A 26,753-nucleotide genomic window follows, 5' to 3' on the forward strand; every position below is an offset into this window, starting at 1 on the left:
ATGCAAATCTGTGAATCACTCTCGTCTTCACCGCAGCTAGCTGCTATGCGGATCTCAGTCCAGACACGGAACCTGAAATTCCGTGCGTCTGGTATACCATTATTGCACATACTTAATGGACCTACCAGTTGCATTTTCACCAACCCTGCCGGTAAGTTGGACGAGTGTTTTGTCCCTCAGATTAAATAGTCCAATTACATTCCAACTGGAGTTGGGGTCTGGAACTGTTGCACGGTGCCTCAAACCTATGAGTTCCATTCCCCCTGCTCAGCAGTAGTTGGTGTGCAGGACAATCTTCCACTAGCTGTTATCTGCACGGAATCTCGGACACAGTGAACGTCATCGTTGTATACCCTCAACAAGTGCTCGAGCTGGCAAGTTCATTTCAGAATATCGGCACCTTAAAATGCTGCGCTAAATGCTCTTTCCTTTCTTGCTTTGGAGCAAGCCACAGGAGCTGTCAACTAAGAAGAATAAACCCGATGGATGAAGCTAGATTAGACGTTTCAGTCTAACATAACATCTTGTGACCTTGCGATGATCGAGAGAACGCAGGCCTCGCGTGGACGCCGACGCTATGGGCGCTTCTTTCCGTAACAGAAGACAACGGCTCATAAGCGAACTCTTCGAAGCAAGGAAGTCCTGGTGATGCTGTTTTATACCTACATGCAGCCTATACTGATTGTCCCCTCTGACGCCACTCCAGGACCTTTTGGCGATGCACTGTGGATGGAATCCCGCTGCGTGGGTCCGATCCTCTCCTTCTCGGTGTGGTCCACCGTTGTCTCTCAAGTACTCCAAAAGATGACCAAATCTTCCGAAAACACTTGAGCAACATCCCTTCAGCTATCATGTCACTCATCTCTCACCAGCAGGTGATATCAGCAGCCACGGGCCTATTTGATGGAGCGGAAGCTCGTAAGATCAACTGGACATTTTGCAGCGGCGCTGACAAAAGAGGTTCATCAGAGCTCTTGGGTCAGGTGATAATAAACACGCCACTGGGACATAGTGGCCACTGTGTGCCGACCTTTGATTTTATCCGCTGCCGGGCCAGAATTCCCGAACCTCAAACGAAGATTCGAATCATCCCAATTTGCGGACTTCCCATTCATGTGTTTCTCAAACAAGCTGAACTGGAGCCAACTTCAGTGGAAGACCTATGTGGGACCACTCTTCAGATAGCTCACGAGGCTACGTGGTGCTTGTCCTAAAAAACAGCATGCAGTCGTATGGGCCGCAATTCACTCAAAAGAATTACGCGTCTGCTGAAAAAGAAGTCACAACTATTTTCCAAAAATTGACTACCAGTGACACAAGTTGGGCTAGCATTTCGTAATATGCAGAACCACTGTAAATAAGAAATCCACCATCGGAACACATGAAAAACCGACATATTAGATCTCACCCGGAAAAACAACATATGCTGTCTAACTACATGAGACACCGCCGCAGAAATGATCCATCAGTGTTCACTTTTAGGGACAGGAACAGGGATCTCGCGAGTGAGCAAATGATGGGAGGTGAGGTCTGTGGAGAACACTATGTGGGTCTATATTCAATATCGGCGTCCCTGTCACATATAATCTTGTCGAGGCGCAACTACGAACGGCCTCTACCCGATTTAGTCTTTGAGGGGGGATATTTATCAACACTTGCGCAAAATCAACCCGTTATGCGCGTTGGAGTCCGACGAAGTTCATTCAAGTATTCTGAAGGAAATGTCGTTCACACTGGCAAAACACTTCCACCAGTCGCTTGACAAAGACCACCTTTCCTCAGCTTGGAAGCAAGCTATTGTCACGCCATCTACAGAACTGGTGATGAGCTACAGGTCTATCAGCTTCACTAGCGTGCCTAGCGAGTTGGTGGAACGCATTCGAAAGGAAGCCCTTCTAGACCACCATACTTAAAAGAACTTGATTTCTCCAGCTCAACACCGATTTCTTCCTGACCGTTCTTGCGTGACGACCATGATCGTGCTGTGGACTGCTTGAGCGATGCTAAAGGATGCCGAAAATTTCGACTTTTCAAATGCATTCGATCGATTGTCACAGCTTCACTGCTCTACGAACTCGTGTCTTATGGGATTCAAGGGAAAATCCTACACTGGATCGAGGCGTTCTAATGGGACAGAATATTACGAGTGAAACTAGCACGACCTATTATTCTCCGGTGCCGGTCCGCTTTGGGGTTCCTGAAGGCTCCGTTTTGGGACCACTACTATTTCGAATATAATCAACAATCTACTAGATGTTCTTAGAAGTCCATGTCTACTTTTGCGGACGCCTTGAAATCCTGGAGTTCTAATGCCAGTGCCTTCCAAATGAATATGGACGCCGTAAAACAGTGGTCGTTCGACTGGCACCTCCCTCTGAATGACGAAAAGTGCGTCTATATGTCACCCTGAGGAGACTCGACAGGCAAGTTTGTCATGCGCGATGAGAATGGAACAGAAGACATCACTAGGATAGATGCTAAAAAGGATTTGGTTATCTGGCTCTCTTCAAACACATCCTTCTCAGTGCACCATGAGGAATCGGCCCAAAAGGCATTCACCGTTCTACGAATGGTTCGGCGCACTTTCTCCCGTAGTACTCGTATGCACTTTCAAATACTCTATATGGCCTACGTCCTACCGCTTCTGGAATACGTCGACCAATTTGTCAATTCAAGAGACACGAAAGACAACCATCGTTAAGCGTGTCCAGCGAGATGCCAAGAAAATTGTTGCCTGCCCTAAATCCGCGGACTATGACTATGCTGTACTTAGCCTCTTCCCCCTAGAATATCGTTGACTTCGGGGAGACCTCATTCTTACGTATGCTTTGTTAGATCAAGGTTTGAACAATAGATTTTGCACCACCTATCCAGCTGACACACGGCGGGGACATGGTAAGATTTTCATGCTCAGGGCATATAGGTTTATTGGGCAAGACCTTTTATCATTTCGGGTAATTGCTGCGTGCAATAACCTTCCTCCGAAGGTTGTAGGCGCCTTCTATAGAACCCAGTTGAAGTCATTACTAGACACTATTTATGAGAGTACTCGCGCTGGCGATCTTACTGCCCCGCGCTGAGAAATCGAAGAGTAGTGCTACACCATTTTGTAACGTGTGCCTTCCAGGTTAACGGCAGCCGTTGACTGACAAGAACAAAGCGGGCTCGGGAAGCTTGGAAGAAAGTCTCGGTCCTGCGTGTGGATAAGTGAATCGGTGTATCCAAAATTTTGCTGAACTTGAGTGACCTTGAGTTGTTTTAAGTGTTTGTACCGCGTGTCTCGACTTTTCGCGATGAAGCTCGTTAGGTTGGTTTCTTCTTTTCGCCTAGATTGAGTCGGTTAGGAATGTTCTCCTCCGATATTTTCCCCCATGAGCTGTCCATTTCAGTATTTCCATGTCCGTTAGATTAGTGTTAGATTGGCGTTTAGATTATAGCAGATTAGCGGTGGGGAATGATGTGGGCAAAACATTTTCAAAAATTTGGCTTAGACCTTACGCGTCGATAGGCAACTGGTAGAAGTTGAACTTTACCACTTGTTTTCCGTTTTTCAGAAACCCAAGACGAGCTAAATCCGTAGCTAAGCGTTGCACATGTCCACTACTGTAGCACATTCGTAATCCCGTATGAAATAACTGGTGGACGTACTCCCGAAATTGTCTGACTTGTATGCCGTACTGCTCCTTGAAGCCTACAGTTTTCAGTTGAGGGGAATGTCCGGTCATCTTAACGGTGCACTCCCTGTGCGCAGTTATCCCGTATCAGAGTCAGAGGGGTTTACCCTGATTTCGCCTTCACTGTTGATTACGCATGCCTTTTCAGACTGTCTTCCCAAAACAGTATGTGTGCATACTTTTCGCCGCTAAGGAATTAATGCCAATCTGGCCTAGTCGATATGAAATTGGCGCTCGTTCCCTTCGGAGCTTCTGGCTTTGCGTCCGTCAGTGAAGGACAGGATTGAGCCTCCCTCAACGTCGCTTGCATGTAATACATAACGGTCCCGAAACAGACTTGCGGGATTCAGTGTTATCATAAGCTTGAAATAGCTCAGTGGGAAATGCGCGAACTTACCGACCGGAAGCTTTGTGGTTCGAACCCAACTCGGGTGCTCCTGTCTAGGTTTAGGCAACCTGGTAGTATCACAGCCCTTGTGCTTGTTTTGGCGGCGTGGCACCTATGAACCGAAATGTTACAGATGAATGATTTATTATCACTTGCCATTGAGGAGGAGTAATTTTTACCGATTTTGACCCAGAACTTTTGGTGTGAAATAAATCCCGCTGTCTACCGCTGTATTCTCCGATGTGGAAAACTTATTCGGAAGACTGCAGGTTCAACTGACATGGCATCCAGGATAAGTCACTCGTGTTTTTCTCTTGGTAGTCTGTCAACAGAAGCGAACATATTGCTGGCACAGGGACGGTTCATTATGAATCGGTGTTGCCCGGGGATACTGGTTTGTTGGCAATTAGGTGGTTCAGAACACTGCTGCAGAATGCGTTCCACCACTGCACGGTTTCCCGGCTAGTCTAAAGCTAGCTAGTGCCAGACGTTCATTGGACAGCAGTGATATTCCGATTCAGTGGAATGGGCTCCGCATCACGAGACTTTTTGGAACAAATTACAGACTGTTTACCAGCTGAATCGACGTTCCTTTTGATTTTTCGGATTGGAACCGTCGGTCGTGGGGGGAGTCAATCGAATCAAATTTAACCGGCCGTAGATATGCGCCTTAGGGACCCAACATACTCACATGGTGTGAAGGATGGGACCTCAAGGTTATAAAACAGCACGCTTCGTCACGCGACCTTGCGCAACTCCATAATCCATTGAGTCATACCGTTGTTTATGCATGCGGCGCTCACGGAGCCTCATGCCGAGTTTGTCAATGGGTATAGGTCCATGGCTGGAACATGTCTGTCGAAGGCTAATTCGATTTCGGCGGATGGCTTATTCTTTACGAGTCTTTTTTCATAAAATATCCAATGGGGATACTATGCGAATATACCGATGATGCATCGGATTTTCGTAGTAGTTCGTGGAGGAGATAATTAACGGATAGTGTCCTTGCGTTCAGGGTCGGGCCTTATGATACTCTGAGAGGCAGATGACTTTTGAAGTAGTGACGGTCCTGTTGTCGGTGAGTGTGATTCCGTACTTTTTTGTAGCTTTTAAAAGCTATTGAAGATTGAGGTCGTGTTCCTCTTGGGTATTCACACATTGTATATGCAGGCACACGCGCTTTTCTGCTTCTCGGACTTAATAATACTGTCAGTAGTTCGCTGGAAACATGCTATACCGTCTGTGATACCGGACGGATGCGGCGAAACTGAAATAGACCACAACTGGCTTCGAATGCTGTAGAAGGTCGGATGCTGAGAATGGGATATGATGATGAGCAGAGAAGAGGTCTAATGCACCGTAGACTTCGATCCTTTTGTCCATTCGTGGCAGGGAGTAAGCTACCAGGTGTATGAACCAGTTGATAGTCTGGCTGTAGTCAACAGCCATCCGGCGTTTGTGATTGCATTCTTAGTAACCAAAACTCGCACCCTCCAGGGAGCCGTTGACGACTCGGTTGAGACTTCTTACAATAAGCGGTCAACTTAGGTGCGAATGAATTTTTCACCATCCGGATGATTTCTTGATTTGGTGATAGTAGGCTTGCAGTCTGGGGTTAAGTTGGCGAGAATTGATGATGATTCAACGTTTACTGCCGTTAGACGCAGATATTGAATACATCACGATCCCCACCGAATGAAATTTTCGTCTTGCTATTATTATACCCGAGAAAAACGTCGGTGCAGAGGATTGGCGTTACAAGAATCTCTAATTCATTGTACTACATACTTCTGCATTCGATGGAAACATGCTTACTCGGTCTGACAGGACAGTGGTTTATTCGCCATCTTGATGACTAAGGTGGCATACGTTTTCCAATTATTTAGTTTCACGACATCAGAACAAGTGAAACCACGAGAAATTCCTGTATTGACCAGAATACAGGGAGCGGTGCCACTGACCAGCAGTTGTGATGGCGCGTGCCAGGGAAGTAGGTGCTGCTGCAACGAATAACAGCGATAAAGCGGCCTTCACTGTACAATATATATGAAAGTTGGCGGTATTTTTTGAATGGCACACGCAGTGGAGGTGACCGCGTTCACCTCAAGGATTACAAACTGCTTTTCCAGCGAGGCTTTTTGAACAAGTATGTCTATCATGACCACAGAAATAACCTGTTTGAACGGATAGTTCCAGGTAGCTCAGTGAATAAGACGCGAAGTTGCTGGTCGGAAGGTCCGCGTTTCGACTGCTCCTGTCTCGGGCAACCTAGCGGTATTTCAACCCTCATGGTAGCTTCGGGTGTTGTGGTAGGTAGGCACCTAAAGGGTTTTAAAGTCATACGACTGTCTGAACGGACTTTACAGGAGCTGTGGTTGGACAATCACGTGTTTCGGGATTCTTTGAGGTGGGCGGAATCGTAAAGCAGGTGTAGGTTTGGTACTAAGGTGATTGCAACTATTTGGGAGTCAACTCGAGGGATCCAGCTGGTTTGTATGCTTTAATCCAGAGTGATTTCGCTCTGTGCTAGTTTTTCTTGAATGGAAGAAGACGCCAGGCCGTTGATTATAGCATGATGCACACATTCATCCAGATATTCTGTTGCAGGTGCTGAATTACACTCGCAGTCTTTGGGTGATGATGTCAGTTTTTGTATGAACTGATCAATATCCCGCCCCTTCTCGTGCTTACTGCTTTGCCACCATGGATGCATCAGATCAGCACTCGCGACCGACGTTCGCTCACCCCATGTTTGACACTACAGTCGCTGGGTAAAAGACTCCTCAACATCGAGTGCCTCCTTTGATAGTAAGTGACGTGATCCAGGGGCATGACCCTTATGCTTTGTAGGTGCAAAGCCTATACCAAAGGACCAGATGAGTTTAGTCACTTCATCCAGAAACCGATGCTTTTATTTCCTTGTCGAAGACAAGAGCGATATCGTCTGCTCATCTCGGACGACATTTGTCAGTAGCTATTTTAGCACTAGGGTTTCGAAGACCTGGCGTTCGTCCGAACATCTCGTTCACGAATGTGGATAGAATGGATAGAGTGGTCATCATTTTCGGACACCACTTTGTGTGAAGAACCTTTTGTAGGGGTTAACATATACGTTGAGGCCGGCAAGTCTGAGAACACAAAGAATTATATTCACAAACGCTTCCCTAGAAAACGGAGGGATAAGTGACTCCGGACGAGCGCACGATTAGGATCCCTGTATGCGTTCCAAAACGAGCGGCAGTCGGTTATTGATCCGCGCTACCATATATGGTGACGTGATCAATTAAGGTCTCTGGCTGACACGCTGTTGGAGGACAGCATGTAGTCAGACGACTCAAGTTATTTTTAGAGTTAGCGCCGCATAGAAACAGTCTGCGAAACAGTACATAGCTGGTGTAGTCATTCCTCATCCAACCCACTCGGCCATCCAATCGAGTGTTATATGCGACGACTGAGCACTTGTTCATTCAAATCTCCGCAAACCAACTAGAAATCGCACAACGAGAATTATAGGCACAAGCCATCCAGGATAGGGTATGCGTACTCCATTTTGTGCATAGTTAGAGACGCTGCAAGATATGACTGCTGATCGATGTCAATGTCTCTGGAGTCACCCGGGAGTGATCGTAGTAGGCTAGCACTGAGTCCATTTCCTATCCACTTAGATTATTCTTACTTTTGAGGCTTTCAGATAACTCTTACGGTTTTATGGCAGCTGTGCACCAGTGTTGAATATTGATGTGTTTTCGATGATGGCGACTGATCGCTTCTTATGGACAGCTCGTGTGGATTCCGATCACGCACTTGTTCGTTGTTGTTTTTTTATCTTCGTGGGTGTGTGCACAGTGTTACTTCTTCCCCCGGCAGCTCACTGGTAGAGTATCTTCCTTAACCGTCCTGTTATTTTACCAGGCTGCATTGAAATCAAAACCATGGATAGTCGCCTGATGGTTACCGATTCTCAAAGGCTAGTTTTGGGGCTTGATTTAACCTTTAATTTGGAAGCCAACTTCTTGCTGGACGCCCTGAATGCATCGGTCTGGATTTGGTGAATTTTTGTCTCGTGCCTCGTTACTCTCGTTCCGGGCTTTGGGATTGACGCGATTTTAGCATAGAGTACGTTAGGTCACCCACTGCATGCATCATGTTTCCGTGTTGGTGAAACTTTCATGTAAAGATCATGACGGCGTAACAACGCGATACGATAGCACCATGGTCAAGTTGAGCACTGGGGGATATTCCTGACCTGGGTGGAGGCTGTGCGTGATCAGAAACTCTGTAGAACACAGCACGTAACCAACTGTAAAGGTGAACTTGCTGTCACTTTGTTGCCGGACTATCCAGCTAGCATTTGTGTCATGTGCGCTGCCTGTGTTAAATAAGATTGGGAACTTATGCTGAGCCGATCCCGCTGATAGTGTCTTACTCCAACATGGTGCTCAGATCTGATTCGGATGGTGTATGTACCTCATCGTTGACAGTTCCTCTTAGGGACATGAGGATTCTTGCAATGCGTCCCTTTTCCAATTTTTTCTGCGGTCCATAATAATCGTTCAGCTGCATCACCCTTTCGGCACCTAGCTGCCACGCCACCCGAAGGAAGCACGAGTGCTAAGATACTGCGAGGTTGCCCAAGCCTAGATGGGAGCAGTAGGGATGCAGAGCTTGGGTTCGAACCACTCACCTTCCGGTCTGTAGGTTAGCGCTTTAATCACTGAGCCATCTGATGTGCTATTTTTCGCGATGACGATGCTAATTAAGTTTGGCATAAATCAACTGGTCGTGAGCATGTGTGTTTACCTCGCCCACCTGACATTCAATTACCTGGAGGATTTTCGATAGCCAGTTCTGTTGAGATGTACCCGTCTTCTGTCCCCGACGTTCTGCACGGGAAGCTTGACCTACGTTGGCTGGTCAACACACATAGGGTCTATCGGAATGCGAGTGCCATTAACGTCTTTGACCATGGGTCTCTGTACAACACTGCTTCCGATTCAGAAAGGTTGGTCAATGATGTAGGTATTCATCGCCTCCATCATTACCGTTACCATTTGCTTCTAATACGTTCAATTTAGATGGAAATTGACTCAGGGAATTAAGTGTAGAAGGAACTTTTGTTTGATACTTTCGCTCAGGCGTTATGTTTACTCATAGGCTGGACTACAGCCTAGGAGCTGAATAATCACCCCCTGTTTGCTCTCTGTGGGTCGCTTCCCGGTTGAGGTGGGTTGTATTGTTGATACGCCTGCGAGAATTGGCCACTTCACACGAAGGATCTGAGTTGTTGCTGCCAATGATGCGGTTGAAACATGTTTTTTTGTCTCTCAAGAGGCCAGTCCTTGATAAAAATATAAAAGATAGTCGTTCAGCTGTAACATGCTTTCTGTGCCTAGCTACCATGCCACTCTAAGGAAGCACGAAGGTTGGAATACTGCCAGGTTGCTCAAGCCTAGACAGGGGAAGTCGAGAGGTAGAGGTCGGGTTCGAACCACGGACCTTCCGGTCAGTAAATTCGCGCTCTAACCACTTGAGCCATCTCGCCAGTCATTGGTTGTTCGCTTTACATTTGGAAAGACCCTCTGCATATGTAGCGCTTTTGTAAAGTGCAACATGGGACATTTGATGGCGGGCAATGTACAGGAATTCCAGAAGACCGTTTCTGGTAACATTCTGCATAAAACTTTGCAAGATCTTCTCTTAGTAAAACAGAAGTATGGCTTTCTCCCACTATATTGATGGGGTATCTTTGAGGAAGGATTCCTTAAGAGTAGCCTTGTGCTCACAGCAATCAACGTGTGTCGAATTTTCGATAATCTAGTCAAGAAGTTATTACCCCTTTTAAGTGGTGGAGAACGCCAAATACGTAAGCAGATTTCACTCGACTTTCCGCCAGTCGTTTATGTCTTCGGCACTTGCTTCCAAAGCTCTGGACGATACATTAATTTCGGATTCCAGAGCAAGGTGTTACAGTAGCAATGGCCTTCTGGGTACTCACCTTTTGGTTCATCTATGATGTCATGGACGTCCGGATGCTGCACACGGTTAAAAATATCGTAGAGCGAGAAAGTGCATGTGAATGGCTCCGGCACACTGCTGAGTATTTTTGTTGGCGCGTCGTTGGGGATGGCGCATTCGTGTTGGAACCATGACAAGCAACCACTACACGTCATTCGATTGTCCATAATCGATGGAAGGCTGTTCCACCATCTGTTCTCGGTAATCGGATTCTGGGCGATGGGCTATCAGGCCCTGTCGAGAAAGCCACAAAGGCGGATCTAGTTTTGGACCTAAGTACGCATTAGTTACTTTAATTGGAGATGCAGTTGACAAAATGGCAAATAAGTTCTGTAGGCTCAAACATTCTCGTCGATGGTCGACACTCTCACAGTTGGGTTTTGGGTTCGGGTGTGAAGTCCACACTACATGCCTACCTACTTACTATCTGTTTTGCAGTTAACAGGGTTCTCGGATGAATCGTGAGTTAAGCGGGAGGGCTTGTGAACAAAATTTAGCGACGCAATTTGCAGCTGTTGTTTTGTGGGCAGCTGAACTGGGACGCCTTCAGGTCTTCGATAACCGTTGTCTCAAAACCATAGATCTAGTAGGCTCATACCAGAAAACCCCTAACGAGACAGTTGGAAAGTGATTGTTCGGTTGTGCAACAGGGATTTCAATCGAAAACTGTCCGCTAACAAAGCTGCGGTCGCCCGGTCATCCCGAATGATTGTCTACCCAAAAAGCACCGTTTTCCGTGCCCAGTTCTCAGGGACCCAAGGGGAGCTGTGGTCAGCCTTATACCTGGACAGAGTTAGCCTTTTTATGCAGTGTCTTAATCAGGTGTTGAAGTGAAACTTGAGGCTTGCACCCATTCTTCCAGTAGCATCACGACAATCTCCCGTCTGTAGTGAAATTCAAGTCCTGTCGGGTCTTAGCCTATTTGGGAAACAGTGTAAGCATTGTTGACCTCCGGTGCCAACTTGTGCTGGACCTAATGGACCGGTTAATCCCGCAAGTCGCTGACCGGTCCCCTAGGTCGAACCGATCGATGACATAGTTCCTGATATCTGAGGCACCGGTATATGCATTCCTACCGCTGTAGATCGGTTAGGTATAACTACTATATGTCCGTTACAACACTTACTGGAGTTGATCACAGAATGCTTTTTGATGTACCCAGCGATAAGCCGACCACTTGTTTTATTATTTTTGAATTTATAATTCAATACATACTGGTATTGTGGGCACGTTTGTGTGGACGAGTGTTACTCCATCGTGAACTGCTTGCTGCTGCGGCACAGTATTCAGCAAACAGAGACTGACCCAGATGGCTGTGGCTCGAATAGCTTGCCCTTGATTTGGTTGAGTGACGTGACAATATGTCAGTCTCATTGGCACAGTAATTGGAAAAAAGTCGCGAGGTGTTAACGTTTCATTAGCTTTCAGCAGTCTTAGGACTCAACATGCTTCATTTATGTGTCAGGTGTATGGTAACAGACAATGAGGAAAACGACGTTTTGCTAGAGTGGAGGGGTTAGGGTCAGTTTCAAGGTAGGTATGAGTCTATGATCAATTCTTTTTGCGCACACAAAAGCGGCCTTCTATGGTTGGTAAATGTGGCTCCACTAATTGCTTTATTTCATTTTAATTGGCTCAGCTGTAACACCCTTTCGCTACCTAGCTGCCTTGCCGCCAGAAGGAAGCGCTAGTTGCTCGTAACCTTGGGTTCGAATTGCACAAGACATGGATGGCGTGTTTAAGGGAAGCATCTGGCGATTGATGAACTCGAAGTCCGCATGGTCGATCTTTCGGTGTGGTTGTTTGACTGGCTGGTAGCAAACTTTTTGGAAGATGCCCGACTACTCTTTGTGAGGCATTTGATGCGTTCTGTAAATAGGGGTAAATTGACGTATCACATGTGAGGCAGATAAGTCGGACGAACTCGGACCACCAGCCCGCACTGCGATCTTCGTAGCGTTTGAGGCAACCTGAACTGTGCCGCCGAATGTGTGTCTGAAAGCTGACTTGACCTTATGACAGATGTCTGTTACTCTATGTTCACGGTTGGATCCAAGCGCATGAACTTATGCTTTCTGAGTACGACTGATCTTTCTATTGCTGGTCTCCGAGGTTGGGCAGCATAACAGTAGCTCAGCTGTTGCACTTCTTTCCAGGCTTCGAATCAACTATGCATACGGGATAATGCAGATGAACGACTGAATTAGGTGTATTAGCTCATCTTTTACATTTTTTCTAACTCAGACTATCCACTGGATGAAGTCATTTACTAGCTACTGACCCCGGGTCTATCCCTATCAGCACTTATAGCTTGACAACTGATGCCCTCCTGACACATTTCTGGAATGATCTTTTGAGGTGAGGAATGGTTGTATCACCGAGTTTGACGAATTCAAACTGAGGTGGTTGGCTGAAAGTTATCACAGTTGTCTTATTCTGTTACTGAGACAACTGTGATAACTTTCAGCCAGGCGAGTGGCTCAGTTTGGTTAGAGCGTGATTCAAACTGAGGTGGTTGGCTGAAGGTTATCACAGTTGCCTTATTCTGTTACTGAGACAACTGTGATAACTTTCAGCCAGGCGAGATGGCTCAGTTGGTTAGAGCGTGAATTTACTGATCAGAAGGTCCGTAGTTCGAACCCGACCTCTGCCTCTAGACTTCCCCTGCCTAGGCTTGGGCGACCTGGCAGTATCCCAGCCCTCGTGCTTCTTTCGGGTAGCATGACAGCTAGGCACCGGAAGGGTGTTACAGCTGAACGATTTTTTTTATTCTGTTACTGCTTTCTTCCCGTCTGTACCCTTTTGTCTCTTCGCATGTGCCAGGTTTCTCATGAAACTCTCCCATGAGACGGTCACCATGGAGCTGAAAAACGGCACCCAAGTTCACGGTAGCATAGCTGGCGTGGATGTGTCGATGAACACCCATCTGCGTTCCGTAACAGTTACGCTGAAGAACCGAGAATCCATGAATCTGGACACACTAACCGTGCGTGGCAATAATATTCGATACTTCATCTTACCCGAGAGTCTTCCGTTGGACACACTGCTGATCGATGAGGGTCCACCAAAGCGTAAACCCGGTCGTGAAGGTAATTAATACCCTTTTACACCTTGGAAGTGTCCTGTGTTGCTGTTTGAACTCGTGGTTTCCAATTCGGAATAACTTGATTATGGGCTGTCTCGAGCTGAATACAATTGCTTTTATGTATTCTACTGAGTTGATGATCCTTAGTAGTCGCGTTATAAGCTGCTGCTTAGTATTCTTCATGTCTTGGTTGCCAGCTTTTCAAGTCAGGTTTCACCCAAATTCACCGATGTATCTGAGGTGATTCCTGGCCGATTATCACAATCATATAGAGTATGCCTTTCAGAGGAAAATGTGTACCGACAACTGAAGATGTGATACAAATGCGCGGTCCAATTCGTCCCATTCAGTTTTGCACCTGACGACCTAGGTTTGAATAAGCCTCGTGGAAATCCAAACTAGTGTTGGTAGACTTCCTACTCGCTTTTATTCAGTGCATTCTTTCTGTCTGTTAATGATTGCTCTAATATATCTGGTACGATACTGCTCAAAATATCTTTCGTTTGAATTCACTCATGGTTGCTCCTGTATAGAGTTGGGACCGTCTTAGCACTTGTCAGTGCCCCGGGTTCCACAGCTTAGTAAAGTGATTTTTTGACCGTTGTTAGTTGTTTAGTTGGAGATCGTCTTCCTGCAGTGGGGCTGTTCACAACTGAAGACGTACCTTTTCATACACCAGCTAACTTGAAAAACACTTCACTATGCTGTTACGCTGTATGACGCAGACGGTTTGTACAAAACAATTCATTTATTCATGCTCATTATCCTTGTTTGTAGTCCCGCCAGTCATTCGAGGCCGTGGGCGCGGTTTACGCGGTCGTGGACGAGGAGGGCCTCGCGGACGCTCACGCGGTCCTCCCATACGGTATTAGGCGAGCACAAGTCGGCGGAAGGCGCATTTTACAACTGGCTGCTTTTTTTTAAATGGTTCCCCCCGAACAGGTGCTAATAAAACACGTTTTGTATATATACGAATGTGTTGTCTCGTCTTTTGCTGTAATTAAGAAAGGCGCTACTAAAATGGTTCCATGCAAAGTTCTCAGTCTCACGTGCATATAGCATGAGCATATAGCTGTACACACGCAAAAAACGCGAGCGCAGACTTGTAGTTCGGGATAGGTAGGTAGGGAGGACTGTAGTTTTTAGGCGGATCTATAAGAGGAGGTCATATGTACATGTGAAAAGAAAACTAAGGTAGAAGCATGCACGTACACGAGTACTATATCGTAGGTGAATAAGTCAGTGCGTGGTCAGGTGGATGGACGGAAACGTGAGCGGGTTCGGTGTCCACTAACGGAGGGCAGTACTGTTCCGCTTGGCTGAATGGAGGGAGAAAACAGGAATAATGTTAGTGAAGGAAAGTTTTGATTTACTGCTTAGTGACTTCGCCACTTTTCCTTCATACCCTGTTGGTCTGTGCAACGGTTCACAGTTGCCATGCTTCAGACTTACATAGGAAACCAGCAGCAAGAGCTGGCCAATGTAAATGATCTCAATGCTTTTATACCCGGTCAACGTGTTGGGAACTCGGTGAGACAATTTACTAGAGAAGTTTCGTACAGTACCGTTTGGTTACATCGACAACCCACGAAGCTATACACGAATGCATAGTGCATCCAGAATCTCGCACTAGTCTGACCAGTGGATAGGGGTATGACAATCTTCCAGCCTGGAACGGGTGTGCTTCCTAAGATTTTGACTACTGAAAGAGCTACGCCTACGAATGCTACTTGTGGTGAGGTACTGTAGCCAAGTGATCTGTGTTTGGATGCCGCGGCGGTATCACCAGCTCGCGCATAAGCTCAACCGCCTAGCATGCTTAGCTGCTGGTGGTAATGTGGGGTGCAAGAGCAGCCACATTCCTAGGGCAACAAAACAAGTTATCCGTTTATCCAAGATAGACGTTCCTCGAGAAGCTAAGCTCAAGTGCACCCTTATCTTTCCACGTGGTTGGATGCTTCCTCTAAACAGGCATCCAGGTTACGATAGAGGCTCTCTGCTGTTGTCAGTTGGCCATGAAATGGGCAACAGATCTCTATGATTCAAAAACCGACTGTGCAAAGCCCGGGTAGCTGCAGTAGGGCCTACCGCTACTACATTTTGGAAGGTTGGGCTTCCACTTATCATAAGATATCATCTCTTTGGTGATCAAAATATCCGATCGTTACTTGTTGAACTATGCAGCAGTCGAATGACACTTGGATCGCATGCGGGTAAAGGTTAGGTGTTTCTGCCCGGCGTAACTAGAGTACCTTCATGAAGGTCTTTTGCAGATAAGCATCCCTGCGTTCACCACCCGGCTGAACAATTATATATATATATATATATATATCTGCAAATCTGGCCTGGTTTATATGAAATTTGGTGGCATGATGGCAAGGTAATCTCAGTTTCGTTGACTTTAAGAGGTCGGATTAGATTAAAGGAATGCCACTGAATGCGTTCACCATCCTTGAATCAACGCGGTTTACTGATCATCTCCGGGTTACAGTTTAACTGACCAGGACAAAAGAAGGCCCAAAAACAGAAGTGAAGGCCAGCATCACGCACCGAAGATTATTTGTGCTTTCAGACTGTTAGCACTTACATGCGCTAGTCTTGTGCACTAGATACTCGACTTAGGTTAGCTCAGGGCCCTCAATTGGCAATTTGGTCCGGGCTGGGTATATGTTACCCAGGTTCCCCTCAATCATTTCGGAAGGCAGGATACTTTCAAATTGAGACCGAGTTGAGAAGATGGATATTTGTGAACTACAGAGACATTGTTGAAGGAAAGTGAGTCAAAAGGAAAGCGAGCTCACCTATTTCATGTCGGATCTGAAACTGAGGGGGCGTCTACTTCCTACTCCTCTTTGAATCACTTTGGCCTGAGAATAAGGCACTTGGGAGTTTGGCGGGTTTTATCAGCTTGGCCAGCAGACCATCCGCACTTGGAACCCCTGCGGTGGCACCTAGAGACCCTCGGCGGTTCGGGATCAGATCGAAACTGGCCATATCTGTGGATAGCCGTGATGAACGCCGCCGTCTGTTATGCACATTGATGAGACTGGGACGTTTCTTCTTGGGTTGACGACTGTCGATGGCCTGTGATTTGCGCTCCGGATGCTGGCGACTCTTTCGACCTGGAATCAACCTTTCAGCCAGTGAAGCGTGTGAGCAGGTTTTGGCAGGTTGGGTAATGGGGACAACCAACCGGTTTGGGGAACTCCGTGATCGTTCTGCCACTTCTTTTACTTCTGTCTCCGGTGCTGCAACCACAAGATCCTCGTCTTCCAGGTCATCTTCCTCGTCGTCAAATCCCTCGATGTAGAAATCGGGATCCTACAAAATGTGCGGACATTTTTTAGTGCTCTGATTATGGAGGAGTTCGGGAGTAAAACGGGTGTGTAATGCACATCAGAATCCGACGTAAAGTTTGGTACTCTATTAATGACGATTTCATTTCAATATTGCCAGGGTATAGATGCAGTTGACTAGCGACCGGGATAGATGGTGGCCAACGCTTAGAGAGACCACCTTTATGAACCAGGTTACTAGTTGTCACTTAGTGCGACCAATGTATCCAGCCAAACATGGATGATGAAATTTGAGCACACAAGTGAGTCTTCACAAATAGGGATTCGATCAGGAATACAAGCTAACGATGGTAATCCAGAGGGATTTCTAGAGAACGCGAACCTCAGTCAAGTGTCACCACCGTGACGGTTCCAAAAATGGGATTATTCGTCAGCAAACAGACGTTCGTTGTGGGGGGTTCACTCATCACACAACTGGCATCATTACAATCGTTTGTTATCCAGTCAAATTCAAGATCTCGTTACTCAACCGACAGTCGTTCAGTGGCTCAAACGTGAGTCGTGTTCAGCTGGATACACGTGTCATTTTGAGGCAACTAAAATCTTATATCAGAATCCCTACAAGTGTGGTTAATTAAAGGTTAACAAGAAAAAGGCACCGAATCAACCTTGAAAGTTCTGGTAGCTTTAAAGCACAGAGTTTGTGCAAAAGATATCCCTCCTGTAGTTTGTCGAGCGCGTTTTTGTCGTTTTTATCGCCTTTACGACCCTAACGTGTGTGAGCTAACTAGTTTACTCTCAATTTAGTGTTTCCGTAAGCAAGTAGATGCACCAAGATGCTTGCACCACAGGCCATTCAAAGGTGAACAGGCCATTCAGCACTTGTTTTCCGTCTTTATCTTGTACTTCCTCGCAGAACTCGGCATTTGTTCGCGGCTCCCTTATTTGGTTCAATGTATTTTATCCTGCGAATTTAAGAGCATGGAAGAGAACGATGCGAAAAACTGTTCGGTCTACAATTACAATACTCTTTACCCACAAATACCACGAAAGTAATCGAAAGCCGTAAAAACTGAGACATCATCAGCAAATCAGATGTTTGCGCGAATTCCGTCGTTGTGGGGAATTACTCGGGTAGGAATCAAGGCACGAGCAAAACAGATCACGCATTCAGTCCGGTGGCGGTGCCTGGAAAACACGAATGGAAAATAAATTAAGCTACTCATGAGTAGCTCCACTAAGTCCGTAATTTTTTGAACCAGGCAATCCGCTGGTTGTACAGTCAGCTATGGGTTATGGTCGAAAGGAGGCTTTGAGGGGGCATCAAATAATTTCATCTCTTCGGATTACAGATGACTTTGCGGAGACGTTAACCACAACCAGTTAAATATCTTGACGAATTCCATTTCGATTGCCGACGAACGAAACACCCAACAAGACCCTCAGAAGTGAATCAGAAACCTGTTGGAAGGGCCGAATGACAAGTCATCCAACCGGGAATTTGTGCTGGAAACATCCGAAACATAGATTTTTACGAAGCTAAGATCCTCCATTCAGTTACGATCTGCATCAAAATAGGTTGAGACCTTTGACCCGTGATGACTGAGAAAGGCGATTCCGTAGGCTTTTGATAGCCGAGTGAAAAACTTAAAAGACGATCTGTGTCATACATCAGATTAGTTGGAGGCCCTGTTGTTTGGTGCACTTGCATCATTTATCTGGTACTCAAGGTCCTCACCAGCTTCCGATGTTTGGCTTGGTTAGTCGTTGACCTAGACCAGGTCAAACGTGTCAAACATTTTGATATGAATAAAATAACCACAGAATGTAGGCATGATATTGCACAACTCACCTCATCAAAATCACCTCCTTCGAGGGAAGTGGAATTTTTTCGTCTCACGTAGCCATCAGTCCCTGGTAGTTTGCTAGCGGAAGGTCGTATGGTTACGGCCGACCCCTCCGTAATGTATGAGTTGAAAGTATCGGACTTATTCCTCCGCATCTCCACTTTCGATGACTCTACCGGATGCCTCGTGGTCACCGTGGATCGTCCATTAGCGAAGCGAGCAGTCAATATTTCTTCCGAGGATGGCAAGTCACCCAGTTCCGTAGTGATACCCAAACTACCGAGACTGCACCTTTGCTTGAGCTCTCTGAGTAAAGCACAGAATTCCGCACGAAGAATTCCTAGCTCTTGTTCGGTGAGACGGTGTCGAACGGGGCCTGTGCACGTCGCCGCGTCGGTTAATTGTTGCTGAACCCAGCGGAGACGGTCTTGAAGCTAGTAAGGGATAAACTTCAATCGAGTAATGTGGTTGTGCTGGGAAGATCATGACAACCAACTGGAGTTTTTGACGGTTTTATATTAATGGGGACGCCAGACTGATAATACCAGGCTGAATGTTCACGAAATTAGCTTTTCAGCAATGTGTTCTCCCTCATCAGACCATACGAAGGGAGCGATTCCATGCGGTTTCCTCTAGTGCGGGCTGTAATCCCGTCTGAATATGCTTTACAGAACCAACCATAGTAGTCCCTACTGAATGACGATCTCCCTAGAGTGAAACGAATATATTCCGGAAATACAGTGTTTCTGACGAGTGGGTTGTAAGTAGCACGGGAAATAGGAGTGTTTCTCCCCTGACAAGTCACTCATCTGGGTATGAAGAGGTCTTAAATGTGTTCCATGAGAGGAGGAACCTGTCCCATTTTCACAAATTTTACGGAGCTAAGTTTCGTCGTGGCAAAAAGGCTCGTTCTTAGGTTCCTGAGTTACGCCTACGAGAGTGCGCTTTGTTTGTCTTGATTACTTATTTATCTATTGGACTAGAACCCTAGCCTTCCCATTTCTTTTCATTCTTCTTTGAAGCACTTATTCTTCCTTGTTGTGTTAGTTAAGCACCGGTATTCACCATGGGTGTAGCACTGCTGAGTATGCACCCACCAACATTCAAGGCTTCGTTTGTTGAAAGCAGCAATGGGTGCCTCAATATTCTGTGGTGACCAACTATAACGTGAGTACTGATATCCCAGTCGGACAACTAAAAGAATGGAGTATGCAAGCAGGAAATATAATCGGGTGGTATCCCTTGTAATTCAAAATCTGATGCTTACCGAGCAATAGCTTCGGAGAGTCTGAGTTTAACCAGATAGAGCAGTTTCGAATCAATCCATGGACTACCGTTCGTCTTAAATCTACCCCTGATACATGGCTTCTGTCGCACTTTCTTCGAGATCGCGAGACTCATGGCGTTTCCCAAAAGGCAAAATTACACCACATTGAACAGGATTGTGGACTTATTGGGAAGGTGAGTATTCTGTGGACCTTCCAGGGGGTCTGTGTACCCACTCGGCCATTTACACCATAGAAATATCCACCTTCCACATGTGGTGGGCCAGAGTGAGGATACAATAACCATTCTTGAAGCGGGCTACTGAAATTTCTGGAACGGTCGCGGTAACCGTGACGGATCGAGAGGTTAATCTTTTGGCCAATCAGAGGGCGACGGCGTCTTATCCGTAGCCAGTTTGACACATGGTCTTTTGTTTGACGTGATACTATTCACGGAGGTTCGCATCCGAGAATCCCGTTTAGGCACTGGCTATCAGGCATTGCGTGCGGCCTCGTGCGTACTTCGATAGCATGAGATCTGTTTCCCAAACGAACGCCACAAGTGATGTATGTGGCCTCATTTTAGGTTTGAATTATTCTAAGCAGCTGTAGCGGACATTTCCATGTCCCCTCAACCAACTTCACTTAATTTGTCCAGTACATGGGTGTTTACTAGATCCCACGACTTACCTGCTACACAGACAACACAGTCAACACGCACAGACTCGCGCGCGCGCAGGGAGCAGGACGTCAACCTCTCCACAAGTCCACGGACAATCATGGAACACGTGTAGCAGCCAAACTGCGGAGAAAACACGTTACCGCCGTCCGGACTTTCACCAAGGGACTCTCACATACGATAAGTTCCTTTATTGACTTGCTCCCATTTCGCATTGTATTCATTTTCATACGTGCCGCAACCACACTAAAAAACTTCTATTAGTGCACATTCACCTTCTGATTTGTATTATGGCTATCGCCACCTGTGCACTAATACAGCTTCCGTTTCCTATATTTACTTGTCGCCGATGGGATGAATGAGATTAGAATCCGCTATTTTTTGTTATGGAAGATGGCACGAAGGAGAAGCTCCTCATGTTATGAAGAATTATCACACATATTTTCCCTATGCCTACGGCTACTACCCTTTACTTCACCCAGGTCCCCAGCAGGTATCGCGCTGGCTTTCGCCTCACCGACAGGTGTGAGGAAAAATAAAACGTTGCCATAGTTAAGCAGACAGCAACTAGCGACAAGTCCACCGATCGTTTAGCAAGCCTTCCTGGAACAATGAATTCTCGATCAGACATCTTCCAAGACGTTAACCTCCTTTGGCACTAGGTGGCCTACTGTTCATGCTTATGCCTGTCACAACGTCAGGCACAATCCGTTGAGGAAAATCATGACTATCATCCTGTAACGAGCATGATATCTGCGATTTTTTTTTACAAAGTCTTGTTGAAGCTCTTGACATCTTTGCTAAGAATAGCCTTAAACACACTAGTGGCAAAGATTGCGCCGATTTCATTGTCGATCACTTGCCCCAACTTAGTTAATATAACGTGATCCAAAAAGCACTGGCTTCAATGATTGTCGGACACCCGGCAGTTGAGAATTTCCGCTGGGATCAAAACTAGCTAGTTTGACTCACATTTAAAAGCCCTACCTTGAGTTATGCAACTCGAAACAGAGTTAGATTTTTAAAAATCCATTGTCTTGACTATTCAATTATCTCAATTACTGTGGACAGACAAATCCTGACAGATAAGCTTCAAGTTTCCCTTCTGCACACCTCGGCTGGTTTCTGATTATTGTTTTGTTTGCTTGCACTGAAAGAAACCAAATCTCACACTTAACACACTTAACACTTAACCAATGTTCTCTAATAAGCTGTCTAACTGAGGTTTTACCGTCATCCCATTAGCCCCGATGAAACACGCTCAGGATTTTGTCTTTTATTCATTAAATTGTCGACTTCAGTTTGCTTCAAATTTGATGAACCAAACAGTAACGTACCGGTGATAAGATGATTAGCGGAGTGATAAGATTACACGTTTGCAGTGACAACAAAAAGTGGTGGGAGTCTATTAGTCTGTGCTCGCTAGTCTGTAGTTTAGTGCTCTTCTGTGGAGGCACAGCTATCTGATAAAGTTAGTGTAAACCTTTGTACCAGAACGAAAACATAAACGCGGACAATTTTGTTATCTGTTATCGAGAGCAACTGCAGCAAGCCAAGAACCGGTACGGAAGTTGCGCGAACACAGCTTATCAGAAGTTCTCGTAGACTCCTTCCTACGTAGCCATCACGGTTGAAAATACGATGACCGACGCGGTTCTAGGGGATTCGATAGTCATTATGTCGTAGTGCGCCTATGTAGCATCCAGGCAGTCACTCAAAGTTGTTCTGTCAACCGTACATGAAACAGTAGCAAACGGGAGGTAGATTTGGGGACCTCCATAGACGAGTTGGGTGCATAATTTATGGACAAACTTTGATGTATTCAGTGTATTCGCCACAGATGTATCACGCATAACGGGTGACAAGTCAAATGAAGTATGTCAAGATGTCTACGGTACCTCTGGAAAACAAGCAGAATTTACCGGGAGGTCGAGGATTATCTATCGGTTGCAAAACACAAAAACATGAGGCAATCATCATCATCATCCCTGTAGTCGGTAGTTTTAACATTCATACTTCGTATTGCAGCGATCACTATTATTAACATGATGGGGAAACTAAAAGGCGAAAAACTCGAAGTACCGTAGAGTGCTTATAGTGTGACTGATACATGAACGGCAAATTTATGCACTTAAATCAGCAGCTCGAATTCACGGAAGCCATTCGGGACTCGACTGGGTCATGGTTGTCAGTATCTCCAACCACTGACGTACACCATCTAAGGTTGGTGGTTTCAACTTTCTTTTACTCTTCGAGTCTCACAGCAAGCTGAAAATATCTTGGCCTACGCATCAGGAAAAAATGAATAGGGTAGGGCAGAGCCAATACGTTCGTATGGCTGTCGTGACACATAAACGATGTTCCAATGCGGCAGCCGGGTTTGTAGTAATCTAACTGAGTTGTTTTTATATCCCAAAAAGTTGTATAAAAAGACCGTCACTATCTGTAAGACATCTGGAGCCGAATGAGAAGCTAATATGTTTTGGAAAAGTAATAAATCCATCGATTCCTTTCATAAATTTCCTAAATGATAACGTAATTGGCTCTCGCTACTAAATTACACGGGTAAGGTGAATTCGATGGGGCAAATCGCCCTGTGCAGGACGAACCCCATAATTTGGTGCTTCTGATCATTATAGAGTTGTCTCAATTTTGAAAGGAATTATTAATTGACTAAAACATACAAAGTTACCTGTTCCGTAGGTTGATTTGACTGACATTCATAGGCTGCCGCATACCACGTAGTATTGGGAGACTTATTTGTCAGTGCTGAAGGCTCCCTGTGCTCTCGACCAGAAGGTGGCCTGTTCTGTCTTCTGGGTGACTCACTAGAGCTAGTGTTGTTTTTGGCGTCCGTAAGAGGGGCGGTTGGTGACGCACGCATCCGCCTCGACTGTCTCAACTCTGCAATAGATGGTGTATTCGAGGTGACCGGTACTTTTTGTGGACTTGGATCTGGTGATGACGAGGAAGGAGAAGTAGACGGCGGAGAAGATGGAGAAGAGAACGCGGAGTCTTGGTGGAGTACGAGGTTAGGGTTGAGGGATGGACTAAGGTTGACAGCCGAGGTTGCCGAGGAGCGGGGCTCGATGTTTGAACTTTGAGATAACCATCGATCAGCCGGGGTGGTTACATGTCGACCAGCCAACAGACGGCACATTTTGCGAAGCTTTCAAGGAAAGACAAGGATTTATATGGCAGCGGTATGTTGAAAATCAAAGAAAAATGATTTTATTAAATGGGTTTAGATGTGAGGTAAACCTGATGCCTGAATATGATGCCGTACAATATATTTCAACAAGAAGACTTATTTGCATAACAGTTTGGTTTCCAAGACAGACTCAGCTACACCTGTCGTTTATGACATTTTTCAACTGAATGTGCTGCACAAAAGTCGCCTCATGTTTCAGTTGATACGATGTTCGAGGTATCGCAGTATATTTTCATAAAGGAAGGTCGCCACAAGGTTGTTAAAAACAGAAATTCGGGGAGGCCTTTGCGAAGCACATTCACTTGAAGGATATCATAAGCGAGAGCAGTTGAGTCTCTCGTGAAAACCAAATGGATGTTCAAATGATTGTATTTATTGAAATCCGTCTAACTTGGATTCAAGTAAAACATAAGGTTGACGGAAACTCGGATTTGAGCCTTCCTGATGAACCTCAAGACGGACGAAACTGGTCGTGGGTTGTCCAGCAGATTTCAGCAACCGTGTGAAGTGCAGTGTACCTGTGTTCACCTTTACTTTGTTGATTTTCAAGGACATATCAAAGTCACTGTAGGTACACCTGCAACCCAATCAACCCCGCACTGACGATGTCATCGCCCCTGGCGATGAAATGTTTGAAATCCGACTGCCAAGATCGGCGAACAGCCCAACAACTAAACACCACACCACAATGCTGATGGCGGTTTTGGCATGGATAAGAGAACTTTTTAGCCACTAACGACGGGCCGCATCAAGATGAACAATCCAGACAGGTGAATGCCGTCTCTGATCCCGAAGGTGGGTGCATGTCAACCAACAAAAGTGTATCCCAACAGAATAGTTATGCAAATTCCCTAATATAAGAGGAAGATTATTGAAACTAGGGCCACGGAGAAAACTTGACCTAGTTCTTGTTACCAAAAATGTGGAAACCCTGTATTTCAGGGGTAATAGCGGGTACTGGGAAGACCAACTTCAACTGTTCATTGTCACCGGACAGTTATCGTATTATACTTTGAACCACAGTCCGCTTAGTAGTTACTGGGTTCTAACCGTAGCACGTGCTATGAACAGTGAAGGAGAGGTCACCGTCTACGGTAGGTCTACGTGAAACTAGTAGAAGAAAATTGTTAAATGAATTCGAGATCTGAACGTTCAAAAAAGGTGTTATCAATTACCTTCCGGATTTCAGGATATTTATTACAGCTATGCTGTGTATTATATGGTCGATGAAGGGTAACGCAGTCAACTGAAGAAAGTAGCTGGGTCGACTCACCTGGACGCGCATTGCATGTAAGATCAGGTCCAGGTTGGGGTCGTTGTCCAGAGCGCGGTCAGCGGAGAACGTCAGTGACAACTGACCAGCGTAGGTGGTGAATGTGACGCTCAGATTTCTGCAAATTACCCATTTTGAATCCAGATCTGTTTGTGAACTGGTAGGGACCGTTTCGACCGGTGGTGAGCAGTAATCAAGTCGTGGGGAAGGCATCCAAGTATCGATTCGCACAACAGGAGATCCGCCGATATAAACTAGACCGGCATTTGCGTTGGTCAGATGACGGGCCAAGGCACGGAAACTAGTGCCCAACCGGGGCGGATAGATCGAGGTCCCACGAGGAAGACGTTGACGTAGCCGGCGTCGAAGAGAACGCGCCTCGGCAGATTTACTTGCCAACAAAGACATGTAGGCCAATCGGCGTGTCGGTGGCATCTGGTAAGTTTGGTGCGGTTCTTGGTCTTTTGAGTGGCCAGTGAACGGTGATACGACTTCCACACCGGTCACACTCACACTGGCTTTGGCCGAACCACCACAATTGGCCTCAATCCAACCAGCCAAAGGATGGGGCATCAGGGTGTAGAGTATGGTTCGTGCCCATGCCAGACATAGCGGGTCAACAGAATTGTTCAATTCAATAAGGCGTTGTCTGGTTTCCCACAACCGAGGAAGCATACCCTCGGTATTGATTGGCAGACAAATATCAGCTAGCACGTGACGTCCTGGACACAGTGTATTCATTGTGGTTGGTGGAGCGGTCATGGCAACCATTCGGTGCTCGTTTCCTACTAATCCCGTCTCGACCAGGCTGTCTGCTTGGTGCCGCTGGAGTTGTGAATTCTGATGCATTTGCTGCTTGCGAGGACGGTGAACTGAACCTGTAGTCAGCTGATGGCGCAACCGGTGTTGATGGGACAAGAATCTGGTGATCCCGGTGCACGGGGAAGCATCACATCCTTGAACATTTAACTGTTGGACGGATCCGTTTTGCAGGCCACTGATGGAACAACCAGGAAGAACCGGAACCTCTACCGATAAGAACGAAAGCAAATCCGGTGGGTGTTTCAGTCCAACAGTCTGTAAAACGAGAGTGATGATGGGAGAGGGAATCGAGGTGATTACGACATTGCTCAATAAGAAACTCCGAAAAGGTATGAATGAAGGAGTAATTTTTCAGAAGGAACCGTGAGTAGGGGTTTAAAGAAAATTTTGGAAGCGGACATACAAAATCTGTCAGACGAGCTGCATGTTTACACCACCCTCGTACAATTTCTACAGATGAGTAATATCCCAGCTTCACTAATTCCAGTCTACTTCACGAATGAAGTAAACCCTCTGCAGACAAACACCTGTAGGCGATATTGATCTGGGATATGTACCCTCCTGAAAAGGAGGCTTGACGAGTATGCGATGTCTCATGGTTAAGAAAAAGTCCCGTGTCTTTGGTGTTTTCAGCGACAGAGGGTAGCATGTTTTTAATGCACACTGCAACCATGTCACACATTCAGTAATGTATGTTGACCTGTTGATCGGCCGTAATCACATCCTGTTCATGAGATCCGGTGACGTAACGCGATGGCATGTACTTTTTCCAGGTTACAACACAGAATCAGCTGGTTCGAATGGAACATTCAGTTTTTAGAGTGCGAATTTCATACAATTTAGTTTCAAGAAGAACACAGATTGTTTGCGCCTACTTGAAGAGCCCCAAGGACGGTGAAACCGGTCGTGGGTTGTCGAAGAGTTTTAAAAAACTTTGTGAGTAGTCTCTCTTATGAAAATATACTGCGATATCTCGAGTATCGCACCAACCAAAACATGATACGGTCTTTGTACAGCACATTCATTTAAAGAATATAGCGAACTAGAGAACCAACTGGATTTCCCGTAGAAACCAAAGTGGCGTGGTAGTGAGGACACCACCAGAGTTTTTAGAGTGCGGTATATCTCCTGTTTTGCTAGCAGGTCCCCGTTTTGGTTGCGGCTAGCTTTTCCAACACATTTACTTATGCAATGAATA

The 26,753-nt window shown here is 46.0% G+C and overlaps 3 protein-coding genes across 3 annotated transcripts in view; 1 reads left to right on the forward strand and 2 right to left on the reverse strand.

Moving 5' to 3' along the window:
- Positions 1 to 3,271: 3,271 nt before the first annotated feature.
- On the forward strand, positions 3,272 to 14,597 carry T265_06282 (hypothetical protein; the record flags this gene model as incomplete). The annotated part of the gene is made up of 3 exons (XM_009171502.1): positions 3,272 to 3,307; positions 12,901 to 13,166; positions 13,940 to 14,597. The coding sequence occupies 3 exons, from the start codon at positions 3,294 to 3,296 to the stop codon at positions 14,032 to 14,034; spliced, it is 375 nt and encodes a 124-aa protein (XP_009169766.1).
- Positions 8,531 to 12,800, reverse strand: T265_06281 (hypothetical protein; the record flags this gene model as incomplete). Its single annotated transcript, XM_009171501.1, has 3 exons — positions 8,531 to 8,754; positions 9,249 to 9,468; positions 12,723 to 12,800. 3 exons carry the CDS (start codon positions 12,798 to 12,800, stop codon positions 8,531 to 8,533), a joined length of 522 nt encoding a protein of 173 aa, XP_009169765.1.
- Positions 14,598 to 15,997: 1,400 nt separating the features above from the next.
- Positions 15,998 to 26,753, reverse strand: part of T265_13988 (hypothetical protein) — a gene marked incomplete at both ends in the record, with an annotated part of 32,107 nt that continues 21,351 nt past the window's right edge. The window contains 4 exons of the mRNA XM_009171517.1: positions 15,998 to 16,483; positions 18,311 to 18,739; positions 22,942 to 23,418; positions 24,734 to 25,874. Coding sequence (XP_009169781.1) covers positions 15,998 to 16,483; positions 18,311 to 18,739; positions 22,942 to 23,418; positions 24,734 to 25,874 — 2,533 coding nt within the window. The remainder of the gene's footprint in view (positions 16,484 to 18,310; positions 18,740 to 22,941; positions 23,419 to 24,733; positions 25,875 to 26,753) is intronic.

Source organism: Opisthorchis viverrini (assembly GCF_000715545.1).
Source record: "Opisthorchis viverrini unplaced genomic scaffold opera_v5_131, whole genome shotgun sequence".
Lineage (NCBI taxonomy): Eukaryota > Metazoa > Platyhelminthes > Trematoda > Opisthorchiida > Opisthorchiidae > Opisthorchis > Opisthorchis viverrini.